At 54.6% G+C, this 14,753-nt stretch overlaps 1 protein-coding gene across 2 annotated transcripts in view; it reads left to right on the top strand.

Moving 5' to 3' along the window:
- The window catches only part of MYOM2 (myomesin 2), a 70,869-nt gene that overhangs the window by 18,104 nt on the left and 38,012 nt on the right, over nucleotides 1–14,753 (top strand). The window contains exons 7-14 of one of the 2 annotated variants that reach the window (XM_057697426.1): nucleotides 319–407; nucleotides 494–544; nucleotides 1,291–1,455; nucleotides 3,120–3,281; nucleotides 5,445–5,586; nucleotides 7,744–7,943; nucleotides 8,534–8,587; nucleotides 13,274–13,401. In XM_057697426.1, coding sequence (XP_057553409.1) covers nucleotides 319–407; nucleotides 494–544; nucleotides 1,291–1,455; nucleotides 3,120–3,281; nucleotides 5,445–5,586; nucleotides 7,744–7,943; nucleotides 8,534–8,587; nucleotides 13,274–13,401 — 991 coding nt within the window. The remainder of the gene's footprint in view (nucleotides 1–318; nucleotides 408–493; nucleotides 545–1,290; nucleotides 1,456–3,119; nucleotides 3,282–5,444; nucleotides 5,587–7,743; nucleotides 7,944–8,533; nucleotides 8,588–13,273; nucleotides 13,402–14,753) is intronic. The other variant, XM_057697425.1, reaches the window with a different exon arrangement.

A 14,753-nucleotide genomic window follows, 5' to 3' on the forward strand; every position in this document is an offset into this window, starting at 1 on the left:
AGAAGAATAGGACCAGAGGGAATAGAGGCTTCTCCTTGAGAGTGAAATTCAGGATTTTCGGAAGTGCCAGTACTTTTTTCCCCCCCGCAAAGCCAAAGCCAAGGCATAGTCTGGGATCAGACCTCGCCCATGTCTGTCATGAATACCTCATCCCGAGGACAGAGCTGGCATTGTTCTCAAACAAATCAGTCATGAATGAGGGATCCCGGTCACACGAGCTGCTGTCGAGGAAGGCTGTGCTCGGTTCGGGCCACCGGCTCTTAGAGAACAGGACGCCCCGCAGCGCGTTCAGGACGTGTCTTGCTTTACCCTCCCCAGGGCAGACTTTGATGACACTGCAACCTACTCGGCGGTGGCGACGAACGTGCACGGACAGGTGTCCACCAACGCGGCGGTGGTGGTGAGACGTGAGTCTGCCCTCCCGTGGGTGGGGGTGGGGCTGTCGCCCCACCTCCTCCCCTTTCTCCCCCGTGATCGCCCGACTGCCTTGCAGGGTTCCGAGGCGATGAGGACCCATTCCATTCCATGGGGCTCCCGATCGGACGTAAGTTGACGGTTTTCCTTTTTTATGCAGAAAAATGTGTACTGACGTAGCACAGAACCTAAAAAACTATTTTCTAAGCATCAGATCTTCTTTAAAAGCATATTTCAGAAGGCCCTTTCTCCTGGCTGGTGTCCCTGTGTTGACAGTCACTGCCGGGGCGCGGGGGCTCACGCGCCTCGGGGCTGATGCGGGATTTAAACCTCTACTCTTGGCACGTGGCTCAGAGCACACGCCCCTGCCCCCTCCGCCCCTCCATCCTCCTTCGGCACAAGTGCCCAGACTCGACGCCACGCTGGTTTTCTGATTCTTCAGAAGTGGCAGAATCAGCTCAGCCGGCGTAACAAGCTCCTCTTGGGGCTTGAGCATCGGACGGTGACCTCCCTCAGCTCTGGAGGCGAGAGGTCAGAGGTCGAGGTGCCCGCCGAGCCGGGGAGGCCGCATCCCAGCTAGCAGATGTGCGAGGCTGCGTCCTCGCCGAGAGGAGAGGGGCAGGGAAAGGGCTCTGGCCTCCTCCTCCTCCTCCAAGGGCGCTGATGCCGTCCTGGGCCCCGCCCTCACGCCCGCATGGCCGCATCACCCAAAGCCCCTCCACCAATATCATCCCACTGGTGGGCAGGGCTTGGACGTGGGAGCTGGGGGGACGCAGGCGTTCAGTCCACACCGCGGCTCTCTGAGGGAGTGAGGCGGGGGCGTGGGGACCCGCCGTGCCGCCGGCCGCGTGTGACCGCGTGCTCTGCTCCGTGCAGTGCCCCTGTCCTCCGGGATCCCGTACATGCACTTTGACGTCCAGTTCCTGGAGAAATTCGGGGTCACCTTCCGGAGGGAAGGCGAGACCCTGACTCTCAAGTGCACGCTGCTGGTGACGCCGGACCTGAAGCGGGTGCAGCCGCGGGCCGAGTGGTACCGGGATGGTGAGTGTGGGCCTCCCGCGCCCGGGCCCTGATCTGGGCCTCGGGCAGTGACAGTGCGTGTGGAACCCGAGTGTGGACCAGGCACGGTCTCCGTCCCGTGGGGGTGCGGGCGGCAGAGCAGGCGAGCCTGGGGAGAGCCGGGACCCGCCTGGACCTTGAACCCCCTGGGAGCGGGGGCTCGCAGGGCAGCCTGGAGGCAGGCTAGCCGGCAGCGAAGCTCCACACACAGGTCCCGGGACTGGGGGGAGGGAGCGAGTGTCTGTCTCTCTCTGTCTGTCCTCCGCTGAAACAGCAGCTGACATTTACCAGGGCTCCTTGTGTCCCGACTCTGTTCTGAGTGTGAGAACTCGCTTGGGTTTCATCTGGACTTTGTGGGGAAGTGTTGTCGACCCCTCGTAGGTGGGCAGCTGAGACGAGGAACTTCCTTGACCTTCTCCCCCTGCACCTCTGCCTCCGGGACGTGGCGGGGTCGGGACGCGAACCCGGGCAGCCTGGCTCCCGACTCCACGTTCCCAGGACCCTGCAGCCGTGTGTGTGGTGTGGTGTATGGTGTGTGTGCGCGCGTGTGTGCGCGCGTGTCTGCGTGCGTGTGTGTGTGTGTGTGCAGACTGTGGAAGGAGGCTTCGTCTCTGGCCTCTGCCTCTGGAGCGAGCCTGTTCCCCCGGATCCCGGCACAGAACCTTCTGTGTTGCTCAGGACGCAGCACAGTGCGAAATGTCACCAGGCGCCAGGTGCCCGAGCTGCCCGGGAGGTGTCTATAGTCTGGTTGGGAAAACACAGGAGCGGTAAAGCCAGGCGTCCTCAGTGTAAGGCGCGCCCCGGAACAGGCTGGGATGATGTGCCGGCCGCAGGGCGCGGCGCCGCGCGCCGTGGACGTCAGCCGGGGGCGCAGGCGTGCGGTGAGGACGGCGAGCTCCACGGGAAGAAGGACTGGGCTGTTGGCAGATGGGGAGGCTCTGAGCGGGGGGAGGGGAGGGGATGGGCGGCCGGGCCCGGCACACGGGGAGGCCCGAGGGGGGGGGACGCGGCCCGCGGGCAGGGGAGGCGCCGGGACCTGTCCTCTCGGCTCGGAAGGGGAAGGCGGTGTCTGAGCTGCGTGGTCCAGGAGGGCAGGCGGCGGGACACACGCGCGTGGCGGCACAGGGCGTGGATGTAGCCGCCGCAGCCCTGACGTCGGGTGTGAGAGCCGGCCCGAGCTCTCCGCCAGCGGCCTAGGCTCCCTGGAGCGCCGGCCCCGGGGCGGAGCGGAGCGCTGCGGATGCTCGGGCGCGGCTCTCAGGGGCTCCCGCGACGGGCGGGGAGGGCCCGGGCCCCGGGGCCGCGGCGGCGCAGCGGGCGGGTTCCAGGCCGCGCCCGGCGGGCCGGCTGTGCGCTCGCGGATGCTGCCCACCCAGCAGGTGAGGAGCGCTTCCTCATCGTCTTGCGCGGCGTCTCGCTGATGCCCAGCGGCGGACGGCGTTGGGCCCTCCCGTGCCTGCTCCCGAAACCCGCCTGCTCCGCGTCGTCGCCTCTGGGCCTCAGGAGGGCCGCCGGTGGGGCCCCCGGGGCGGCGTCCGGGCTCCGCGCGTCCCGACGGCCCAGCAGGGCCCCGCGTCCCGCCTTCCGCGCGCCGCCCGCCGTCCGGCCCGCGCGTCCCTGAGGCCCGTCTCCCCCACCGCTCGCAGACGTGCTGCTGAAGGAGTCCAGGTGGACCAGGATGTTCTTCGGGGAAGGCCAGGCCTCGCTGTCCTTCAGCCACCTCCACAAGGACGACGAGGGTCTCTACACGCTGAGGATCGTGTCCAGGGGCGGGGTCAGCGACCACCGCGCCTTCCTGTTTGTCCGAGGTGAGGGCGGCGGGGCGGGGCCGGGGCGGGGCTGGCGGGGCCGGGGCGGGGCCAGCGACCACCGCGCCTTCCTGTTTGTCCGAGGGTGAGGGCGGCGGGGCGGGGCCGGGGCGGGGCTGGCGGGGCTGGGGCGGGGCCGGCGGGGCTGGGGCGGGGCTGGGGCGGGGCCAGCGACCACCGCGCCTTCCTGTTTGTCCGAGGTGAGGGCGGCGGGGCGGGGCCGGGGCGGGGCTGGCGGGGCCGGGGCTGGGGCGGGGCCGGCGGGGCTGGGGCGGGGCTGGGGCGGGGCCAGCGACCACCGCGCCTTCCTGTTTGTCCGAGGTGAGGGCGGCGGGGCGGGGCTGGGGGCGGGGCGGGGCGGGGCCGGCCTGGAGGCGGCGAGCGGGGTTTCCGGGCGCGACCCGGCCCGGTCCCCGCCAGACATAAGGGGCGTAACCGGGGAAGGGGCGGCAGCAGAGCTCTCTCCCTCGGGCGCAGACAAACGGCCGGAACTGATAAGATGAGCGGCGCGGCCCTGCTGACTCTGCAGGGCATCCGCGCGTTGGATGTCATATACGTGCTTTATACACATATTTACATATTGCATACACATGCCTGTCGTATACAGGCTTACAGGTGCATATATTCATACGTGTATATGTGCACGTCACATAGACATACTTTTATATACACTTCATATATGAAGATGGTTGAAGGGGTGTATAAAATGGATAAAATTATACATGTGGTATGTATTATGTGTGTGTGTGTGTGTGTGTATGCCTATATGCATATACGTGTATACACACACACAGACATATATATTCATATATGTACATCTAATCTAAAATTCTTACAACCGTGTTGTAAGAAAACATTCTCTCGTTTTCAAGTGACGGTGTGGAGGCTCAGAGGCCTGGGCCCTTCTCTAGGGAGGAGGCGCTGGTTCCCTGCAAAGCCCCAGCCCTGGGTTTGGGGCCGTGCCCCCCGACCCCGGCCAAGCCCTCACCCGGCCCTGGGTCTGGACGTGCAGCGGCCTTGGGCAGAGAGGCCTCTGCTCGCCGAGGCGCCGCTGACCCCCTCCCCTCCGAGGACACCAGCACAGCCTATTCCGGGTGCCCAGCAGTCACTGTCCTGACCCCGGGGCCCCCTCCTCCCTCTCCCCAGGGCTGTATCGTCAGGGATAATTTTAACTTAAAAAAAAAGGACAAGCGCAAAACAAGCACCCCCCCCCCCCCACTAGATTGCATAAACCGGCGAGGCTGCGGTTTTAGACTCTTGCACAAAGTTTTACCATTTTTATTAGGCTGGCATTAAAACGCACCTTCCACTCTCTGTGCCTACCTCCTAGCAAGATGTCTCGCCCCATAAAAGCGCAGTGAATGCGGTGTGGCTGGAACGGCCTTGCTCCTGCAGCCCTGCCAACAGGAAGGCAGTGATGCACGTCGGGGGGTGGGGGGTACTTGTCCTGATGACTTTATGAGGATGTTGAATATGAGAGAAAATATTTGGCTCCGTGCACATCACTGAGGGGACAGGAACAGAAACCGTGTACCGCTCACCCTGCCACGAAGGCCCAGCAGCCGTGGGTCCTGAGTAAATACGCATTTTACGTGAGGAAGTTAAACGTTCAGTGTATTAACTTTCTAAATAGCTCTGCTGGCCTTCGGTGAGGCTGTAATTAACGTCTGAAAACACCGTGACCATAAAGGGCCGTAGAAAGGCTGCACGAGCACGGACCCAAAATGTGCTCACAGCCTGCAGGAAAAAAAAAGTGAAGTCCCTCAGATCTTCTGAGGATGTGACACACGCGCGCGTCTAGGGTCCCGTCTCTCAGGTGTTGGAAAGGCCTCATGTTATCATGATTTCGTCGTGGGGTCCGGCCGACACGATGTCACGTGACAGCCTGGCATCAGGGGAAGGCGCGCTTCACCTTCGGATTCAGTTACGGAACATCGTAGACTGAGTGTGATGCAGGACAGGACCTTCCGAGTTTAGAAACGCATACGTACGTGTATGTCTCCGACACCCGTGCCTCGTGTCGCGCCGTTCGGGCGTGAGGACTGACCAGGGGCAGAGCGAGAGGGTAGAATCCTGAGTGTGAAGAAGTCGTCAGCCGGCCTCAGCTGCCCACCCCGCCCCAAGACCCTGCTCACGTGCCTTTCCTCTCCTCCCCCACCCCAGATGCTGACCCCCTGGTCACGGGGGCCCCTGGCGCGCCCATGGACCTGCAGTGCCACGATGCAAACCGGGATTATGTCATCGTAACCTGGAAGCCGCCCAACACGACCAAGGAGAGCCCGGTCATCGGCTACTTCATTGATCGGTGAGTGCCCGCGGACCCCTCTGGGGGTGCAAACGTTCCTGAAACGAGTATTATCCTGGACAACGTGCGTGGTACTTTTCCTAACCTCAAGTGCGTAATGGCGTTCTTGATGGGATGTAGGTACTTCACTACGTGGTTCTTTATGGCTCCTGACTGGGTGATTGGAAAATATCGCCGAACAGGCAGGGCCTCGTGTCCCCACGCACGACTCCGTTGTGTGCCGGTCGGGGCTCAGCTGGCCTGATCAACACCAGGCTGGCTCTGAGCCCGGCCTCCAGGCTCCGCTGAGGGTCCCGCCTGTAGGGGCTGCGATGGGGCTCCGGCCGGCAGGTCCTCGCTCAGCCCTGCTCCTGCCTCCGAGGACGAGAGCCCAGGCACGGTGACATCTGGCTGAGGACGCCAGCTCATTCACACCCAAAGGCCAATCTTCTTCTCGGTTCAGTAGTGTTCTCTTGTTTCCAAGTGGAAAATACTGATGTTTCAAGGTACAAAATATTGGAATGTGTCTTTGAGTAAAAACGTAGATGTTAAACCCAAAGGAGTTTGCTGGGATTTTTTTTTTTAGATTTTATTTTGATGTGGACCAGTTTTTAAGTCGTTATTGAATTTGTTACAATATTGCTTTTGTTTTATGTTTTGGTTTTTTGGCCAGAGGCATGCGGGATCTTAGCTCCCCAACCAGGGATGGAACCCGCCCCCGCTGCATGGGAAGGTGACGTCTTAACCACTGGACCGCCAGGGAAGCCCCCCAAAGGAGTTTTAACTCTCTTGTTCCTTTACTTGGAATAGTGCTCAGAGCCTGGGAGCAAACCAGGCAGAGCTGTGGATTTATTGGCTGTGCAATTGACGGTCCACTCTAATCACTGAAAGAAGCTGTAGTCAGAGACAGTGATGCCAGGAGTAAGGCAGAGGGTATGAGCTATTTGACTGTAAGAGGATGGTTCTGGGTGGGAGTTTAAGAGTCTCTATGTGTAAAACACATTCACATATGGCGGTTATTTCAGAAAAAAACAAGCAGCTCAGTTTTTTTTTTGCCTGACGTTGATGACATTCTCTTCTCCATCCGTCAGGGCGATAGTGTGATGTGCTGGGGTCAGATTTGCCTCGTTCAGGGTTTACCTTGAATTCAGAAACAAAACCCGAAACAAAAGCTATTTTCTATTCTCCTGTGACGTTTGGTACTTTTCCCAGCTTTTGGCAGAAACGACTTCATGTGTCTTCTCATGACTCCCCTCTCCCCCTCCCACATAAACAAAGATAAAAGCAACAGAACATTCTGGACTGGGGAGAAGTTCCTTTCCTGACACCCTCCTGTCCTTGTGACCTGCCAGATGTTGGTCTGGGCTGAGTTTCTTTCCTGCCAGACTCTCAGTTTTGACCTCGTCAGACTCTGGCTAAAGCAGGTCAGCACATGCAGGTCAGAGAACTTTCATCAAAAATTCCAAAGAGTTAGGAGGAAAGAGAGTTGATTCTTCCTAAAGCGCAGGTACAAGACGAATTTTCTGAAGTGGCTCTTTCCTTCTTGGAATTTGACATAAAGTTTCCTTATTGAAGTTTCTCAACCTGTGAAAAATGAAGGTTCCAGGTTTCTGGTCAGGACTTAATATTTTCAAGGACTTCCAAATTCCATGTGAGAAGCGCCCTAGAGAGAAACACAGTAACATGATTGGAGTAGATGGTGAGCGAGCCTGGCAGTGAGGGCTCACACCGTGACTCGGGGGAGGAAGATGCGTGTCTGGACACCGAGGGGAGGGCCGTTTACTTCCTGGGCCTCGGCAGTGGACGTGCCGGGGGGCTGAGGGGCACCCGGAGAGCCTGTGGGGTGAACTGAAACAGAACTGTCAGGGACAGACCTGAAAGGACCCTTGGCGGAGATTTTTCCTAAATGTGTTTAAGTCGGGAATTGCGCTCCAGCTGTAAGGTATAAACGCCTGGGGACATATGTATATATACTACATTTCCTAGATAGCTCTGTCTTTTAAAGTTTATGTATACTGCTATTTGTGTAAATCAGTATTCGACAGCATTGATTTTTTCAGTGGGAGATGTTCTCCTGTTACAATTGTTTTATGCACGTGTGTGTATAGCGTGTTTACACTGGCACGTACCTGTCAGACGGATATAGCTGTTATTCTCCACCCCTTTTTTCATTTGAAGATGCGAGGTGGGAACTGACAACTGGGTTCAGTGCAATGACGCCCCCGTGAAGATCTGTAAATACCCTGTGACCGGACTCTTTGAAGGGCGGTCCTACGTATTCCGCGTGCGGGCCGTCAACAGCGCAGGGATCAGCCGGCCGTCCCGAGTCTCTGAGGCTGTGGCTGCCCTCGACCCCCTTGACCTCAAACGGTTACAAGGTAGGGCGCTGAACGCTCAGGTTCCGGCGGTTTTGCGTGATTCGTTCCTTCCCTTCCCCCCATCTCATGTCTGAGCCTTGAGAGCATCTTCAGCGCCCAGCACAGCACAGCTGTGCCTCGTGGCCTCGGGGTGGCCGTCAAGGTCACATTAGGGGTGGGGACGCCAGGCTGACCTTTACACCTTGAAACGAAGGTGCTTCATCTTCCTGAGGCTCGTCACCGAAATCCAGTTAAACTGGTTCAGAGTGAGACTTTTCTTAGTCCACTAATGTAACTTCAACGCGTAATGAGTCTTAGAAGGGGTTGAAGCCAAGCCCCTCCCTTTCTGAATTTTAATTTCACGTGACCCAGATTCCTTAACGGGCTTGGGCCCTTGATTATGGTTTTAAGTGGGTCACTGCACTTTCCTTGACCTGCGTGGCCTTTTGAATCCAGTATAAAGAGCCGAGAAGCATGGGATCTCTTCGAGGCCGCTGCCAAAACGTCCGTTCCTCAGAGTAGTGTGAATGCTGTCCTCGTAACGCAAAGGCAGTTCGGGGACTCCGGTGCTTTCTGGACGTCACACTCAGGGCTGACCTTTCTCTCTGCAGCAGTCCACCTGGAGGGAGAAAAGGAGATCGTACTCTATCAGGAGGACCTTGAAGGTGAGGACTTCGTCCCCATTTCCTTTCAGCTGCTTATACCCCAGGGATTTAGGCTTGTAATTAGAGAGGGGGGGGACACTCTTCACATGTAAAAATATCATCTGTGGGTCAAGTTTAAGGCCTTTTGAATTAAAAAAATAAGCAGGGCCGTGGGTGGGAGTGAAAGTGAGAGGGGAGGTCAGTGGAGTCCTGGCTTCGTGGCTTCACGTGGGGCCACTCAGGCGTCCTTGGGGACCCACAGAGCAGTAACCAGACTCAACCTGAGATGTGCGTCCTGGCCAAGGCCGGGGGCCTTTCTGGTAGCCTCCACGACTGAACAGTATTTTATTTTTATTTTTTTAAGCAAAAATTTTATCTTTCTAATATTTTAACTAAAAGGGACTCGTTTTCCTATCAAATAATGTCTCTGTGGTTTGAAAGGTTGCATTTCCTTTTTTCTATTGGATTTTATGAACACCACTTCTTCATATTCCTTCCTGCCGTAGATAGCTGGGAACATCAAGTCACTGAGAAGGAGAATCTAGTGTCATTAACCAGGAAGCCAAAGATTTTAATTGGAATTATAATTGCAGCTCAGAGACGACAATCAGAGAAAACTTAAATATTAGTGAGTCAGAAAGAGAAAAATATTGTGTATTAACACATGTATGTGGAACCTGAAAAAACTGGTATAGATGATCTTATTTACAAAGCAGTAGAGACACAGACGTAGAGAACAAACGTATGGATACCAAGGGGGACGGGAGGGTGGGATGAACTGGGAGATGGGGATTGACGTATATACACTACTGATTCTATGTATAAAATAGATAACTAATGACGACGTACAGTATAGCACAGGGAGCGCTGCTCAATGCTCCGTGGTGACCTGAATGGGAAGGAAATCCAAAAAAGAGGGGATATATGTGTACGTATAGCTGATTTACTTTGCTTTACAGCAGAAACTAACACAATATCGTAAAGAAATTATACTCCAATAAAAATTAAAAAAAAAATAAAGTTTTAGTTAAAACCTCTGCTTCCAGGAAAGCTCAGAAACTGGGAAAGACGGCCAATAAGTAAGTAACCAAAGGAAACAATTTAGGAAAGGTGGACATAGGACCGCCTAAACAGCTGATGAAAACGTAGAGGTTTGCGTGAATAAAAAGTGGCCCCAGTTATATTGGAAGCGATGTTGTTGTAGGAGACCAGCCAGTATAAAATAAGGATTTTTGACATGAGGGAGGAAAAGGAAGTTTACTTCCCCTAATGGGATCAGTGAGGGATCTTAGTTACCCTGAGTGGGCATGCTGGAGTTCTAATCAGGTAAAAGTTACCTAAAATAAGAAGGTGTGAGCGGCTGTATGGATGCTGCGTATCCACGATGAAATGTGCACGATGTAAAGGTCATTGTGGGAAGCAAGGGCGACGTGAAGTAATATCGTCTAATCACCAGACTCCAACATGCCTTCCGAGGCAGGACTGTGCCCTTTTGGGGAGAACAGCTGTCTTTTCACACATGGATGTGGATGTTTTGGGGTATAAACAGGCAGCTATTCAGTAAGTGCCCAAGAAATAACCCACTCTCAGAGACTTGGTTTTCCAGTCGATTCCCGGGACGTTTGCCTGACGGACACGATGGCTCTTGCTCTCAGCCGGGGCGAAGACCCGGACAGCCCTGTGCGCGCCCCATCTCTGGTTCCCGTCTCACACGAAGGCAGGGTTCAGGCTCCCCGGGCCTCTGCCTTCCTTTCGCACGATGATTTCCTGAACGTGGCGGTGCTATATTCATACCCTGGGAGACATTTCTGAGGCTGTGTTTACATAGTTGGTGACGAAAGGCCGAGGCTAAGACACTCAGGTGGAAAACTGTTTGCCTTGGGACGTTGCTACTGCCTGGAGTTCGGTCTCACAGGTTCAGTTCTCTGTGTGAGGCTCTGCGCGCGGGGGACGGGCAGCGTCCATGGTCTAGAACAAACCAGGTATGAAACAAAAAACCTGGGCAGCAGTTGGAAAGTTCATCTGTTTTCTTTACTCATTTTAAACAATCTTCCAATCTATAAAACTCTTTAGAGAGAGAAAGAAACTCCATAAAGTTTTCAAGGAAACCATTTCTGGGTTCAAAATGTACCGTGTGGAATTTCTTGCTTTTTCACCCATATCCCTTTTCTTCATCTAAGCTTAACTTTCTCTCTTAGCATCATTTCAGCTGGAAAAGACCTGGCAAAATGCCATTCGCTTTCGTGAATGTGAATTTGTTGGTTTTTAACCAACAAAACCCAATTTTTGTTGGTTAAAAAGTTGCTCCTCTGCTCTGTCAGTTTTTTGCTCAAATTTTCTGATCATTTTAATCGTGGTTGGTGTCTTCCTACAAACATGTAAAGTCATATTCATGTTCTCCTCATAACATTGTCCCACTTTTCTAGTGTTTCTTGAGTTGCTCCGTGGAAAACAGACACTTCATTCTTGGAAAGGCCAGAATAGGCTCTTGCAGAAATAATACGATTGTTTTGTGCTACTAATTACATACTCGAGCATTCACGGCACTGCCTTGACAAGGTCAACCGTCGCCAACGCGCTGAATTCATCCTTTGCTCTGAGTGCTGCAAACGCATTTACAGTTGTTCATTCTCTTGAATTCTGTCCTCTTGGGCATTCTAAAAATTCCAAATAAACTTTACGTTTCATTGACTTAGAGGACTTAGAGGAGAGTCTCTGGGGCAGGTTGTGGAGGCTGGGGCTTCCTCGGGTCGATAGAACAAAAAGCTGGATCTGGGATCAGAAGACCTGGGCTTGGACCCCAGCGCGACCGCCCAGGAGCTGTGTGATCTTGGGAAAGTGGTGCATTTTCCTGAGCCCGTTTCCAAGCTGCGTTTGCCTCTGGTACGTCCGCCTCCGCCTGGTGCCGACGTGGCTCGTGAGGACGGGGCTCGGGCTCCGGCGCGCGTGGTGAGGCTGAGGCAGCACCACCCCAGCCCGGCGCTTGGCCCTGCTGCTCAGTGTGTTCTGCCTTCATGAGCCTTTTCTCTCTCTGAGGCTCCTCTCAGCAGCCGGAGTGCTGGTAACGGAATCAGTTTCTTTCCCTGGTCCCCCCCCTTGGCTCCTGGGGCGTTTTGGATGCCCCGCCCCGTTCCGTCCGGGGCCGGGGTCGTCTGCGGTCTCCGAGGCTCATTAGTGCACGGCCCCGGGTGGGGCTGAGTCCAGATCCTACTTGGTCGGGGAGTCCCTGCTGATGAGAGCTGGGTTCTTCCTTCTTGCCTCGGCCTCAGGTAAAGTGCTTCCTATTTCACTTTCCTCCGGGCCTCCACGTTCTGCGTCAGGTCCCAACACGGCAAAGCGTCCAGATCTGAACGGGCAGGAAAGGCGGCTCTGCCCTGACGTGTCCCTGCGCTCACGCTGCTTTTTCATTTGCGTCGCGTCCTTCTGTCCCCATGCTTTGTTCCCGGGTCCCCTAGTGCCTCCGAGACGCACCATGACTCCAGCTGGAGGCCTGGCCGCGTGACCCGAGGATGGCGATCTGTGGCTTCTGTCCCTGGGCCTCTTTGGGCGAGGACGCGGCAGGCGCGTCCGGAGACGGCCGCTGTGTGTGCCAGGGCCGCGCTCCCCCCGGCACACGCGGCGCTTTTCTGGACACGCTCTGGCTCCTTGTTTGAAACCCAACCCGCTTGCCAGACGCTCCTGGGTGAGGCCGTGGCTGTGCGTCTTTGCCCCTGTTGCCTGTAAAATGTGAGGAGCTCCGTCACAGGACTCTTAGGAAACAAAGCCCAGGCTTGTTTGTGCTGTTTCCACACGGCCATTCCATTCCTCGCTGGCAGCGGAGTCTGGAGGGAGCAGTTGGGTGTTGAGCAGGACTCGGAGATGTCCCGGGGATGTCTGAACCCTTTTAATCATGTGCTAATCTAATTGGAAGCTCATAATATTTTGTATCGCAGTGAATGGGACCGTGGGTCTGGAACACCTCCACCCCTTGTGAGACGTTCTTATATCCCAACACGACACCCCTGACACCTAGCATTTTATTAAAAGAGCCGTGTGTCAGAAGAGAGCTAGCAGGCTTCTCTGATGCAAATGTTCTATTATAGTCACTTGCTAATTGGTACCATGCTAGAATTTTAAGTGTATAGACATGGATGCAATGCTTGTGGATGTGGAACAGATCTGCCCAGAGAGGGAAGCTGTGTGCTTTGGAAGTCGGTCTATAGTTTGGATGCTTTGAGGAAAATAACCAGAGAGGAGGCCCTTAGAGAAAGTACGACCCCATCTCGGCTGTTAGAGAAAGTACATCCCCATCTCAGAAGGCTTCCCTATTGCAGGACACAATTGTTAGTACCTTCTTTGCACAAATGCCCTGCACAGTCAGAGGTGCATTTCTGGTTACTGCCCTGTCGCTTCTGGGTGAATCCCTCCCCAGTTTGCAGTTGAAATTCTGGATGAATTTTGGACTGGATTCCTTTCTTATGAACTGGCTTATATTGGAAAGAAAAGTGATTGGACGATCATTGCCAGTTCATTATACTTTGGCTCTGGAAACGTACTCCTCGCAGCTTGCTTACTTTCCCAAAATAGAAGCGAAGCAAAACCCAGCACTGAGACGTGAGTCCTGCAATGCCTGTAGAGTAGCCTAGGGATGTGCTCTGGAGATGGGCTGCAGCCGCGGGCTCATCTGGCTTCTTTCTGCCAGACTCACGGCGTGTATTCCTCCTCCAGGTGAAGTTCAGGTTCCAGGACCTCCCACCAACGTCCACGCCTCGGAAATCAGCAGGACATATGTCGTCCTCAGCTGGGACCCACCTGTGCCTCGTGGCAAGGAGCCGCTGGTGTACTTCATCGAGAAGGTAGGCCCGGCCGGGGTTCCTGAAGCAGCAGGTCTCTGCAGGGTTTCCCGTGGGCTGTGCCGCGTGTTTTAGGAGGGGCAGCTCTCGGATCAGTCGTCTCAGAGACTCCACGCTGCCACTGAACGTGAAGCTGCGGGGGCTGGCTGGGCCGTGAGTGCCCGAGGGCTTCTGCGAGGGACGTGGCATCCGGGGAGCCTGTCGGCTCGGGCTGTGCCGCCCTCTGTGGGGGCCCGTCGGGCTCCAGGGTCCCCGCTGTACGTGAGGGCCTTGCACTGAGGGATCCACCAGCTTTCTTCCTGCTGGAACATTCTAGGCTCCCGAGTTCCGAGGATTCCGGACGTGGGCAGGGGGACCGTGGCCCCTGCTCGTTTGCTCATAAGCCGAGTGGCCACTTGGTGGCGATCGTGTCGAGGAATTCTCACTTCAGAGGGCGAAGGGTTACACAGAGTCACTGGTTTGCAGACTTTTTAGATTCGGATGCATAGGAAGAAGCGTTTGTGTGTCGCAGACACACACACACTAAATGCACATCACCAACTAAATTTCAAACCCCTGTCAGTCCAGAAAAGCCACTTCACCTTTGCTAAAATGAGAGAAAACGTCTCTAAACAGCAATAAAATTTCTAGAAGCCTGAGCTGTTGGAAATGCTTTCCTAGTCCTTTTTGGCAGCCTTTAGTGGGGTCAGTGTACCCTCAGCTTCTACTGTCTCAGGATTTCTTTCAAAAAGGCGGTTTATCTCTATAGGAAAAAAATTAAATTAGACCGGTTTAAAAGTAACTATCAATGAGAAAACTAAAACATGCAATATAGAAAATTTGGAAAATATGTAGATTTTACATAGAACAAAATGAAAATCACCAATAATTTGATCATGCAAAATAGTCCTTATTTACATGTGGTACGTGTTGAGTCTTTTCCTCTATAAATATTTGTATCTTGACAGATCTGTACAGTATTACATTCAACAAAGTGATTCCTTAAATGCCTACATTCAATACACATGTATCATTTTATATGGTAATATGTCTACCCTATTGCTGGTTCTTTAGGTTGCTGTCACTTTGTTGCTACTATAATAGCTGCAAAATAGCGACATTTTAAATTGAAATGTGAGCAGTGAGTTATGATGGAATTTTCTGCATCTACTCCTCAATGATCTCTAATTGTTTAGAGTTCATTCCATCTTTACTAAAACTGCAACCTATGTATTATTCCCTGAAGATTTCCACAGTTTATTAGCTTTCGTGTAACAATCTTCACTGACGTTCCCAACTTTGGGAGATGTCTCCCCTCCTTCTCCGAATTGGCATCCTTTTCCTAAAATTCAGCCCAGGGTATGGACGGCCCGGGG

Source organism: Hippopotamus amphibius, chromosome 10, assembly GCF_030028045.1.
Source record: "Hippopotamus amphibius kiboko isolate mHipAmp2 chromosome 10, mHipAmp2.hap2, whole genome shotgun sequence".
Lineage (NCBI taxonomy): Eukaryota > Metazoa > Chordata > Mammalia > Artiodactyla > Hippopotamidae > Hippopotamus > Hippopotamus amphibius.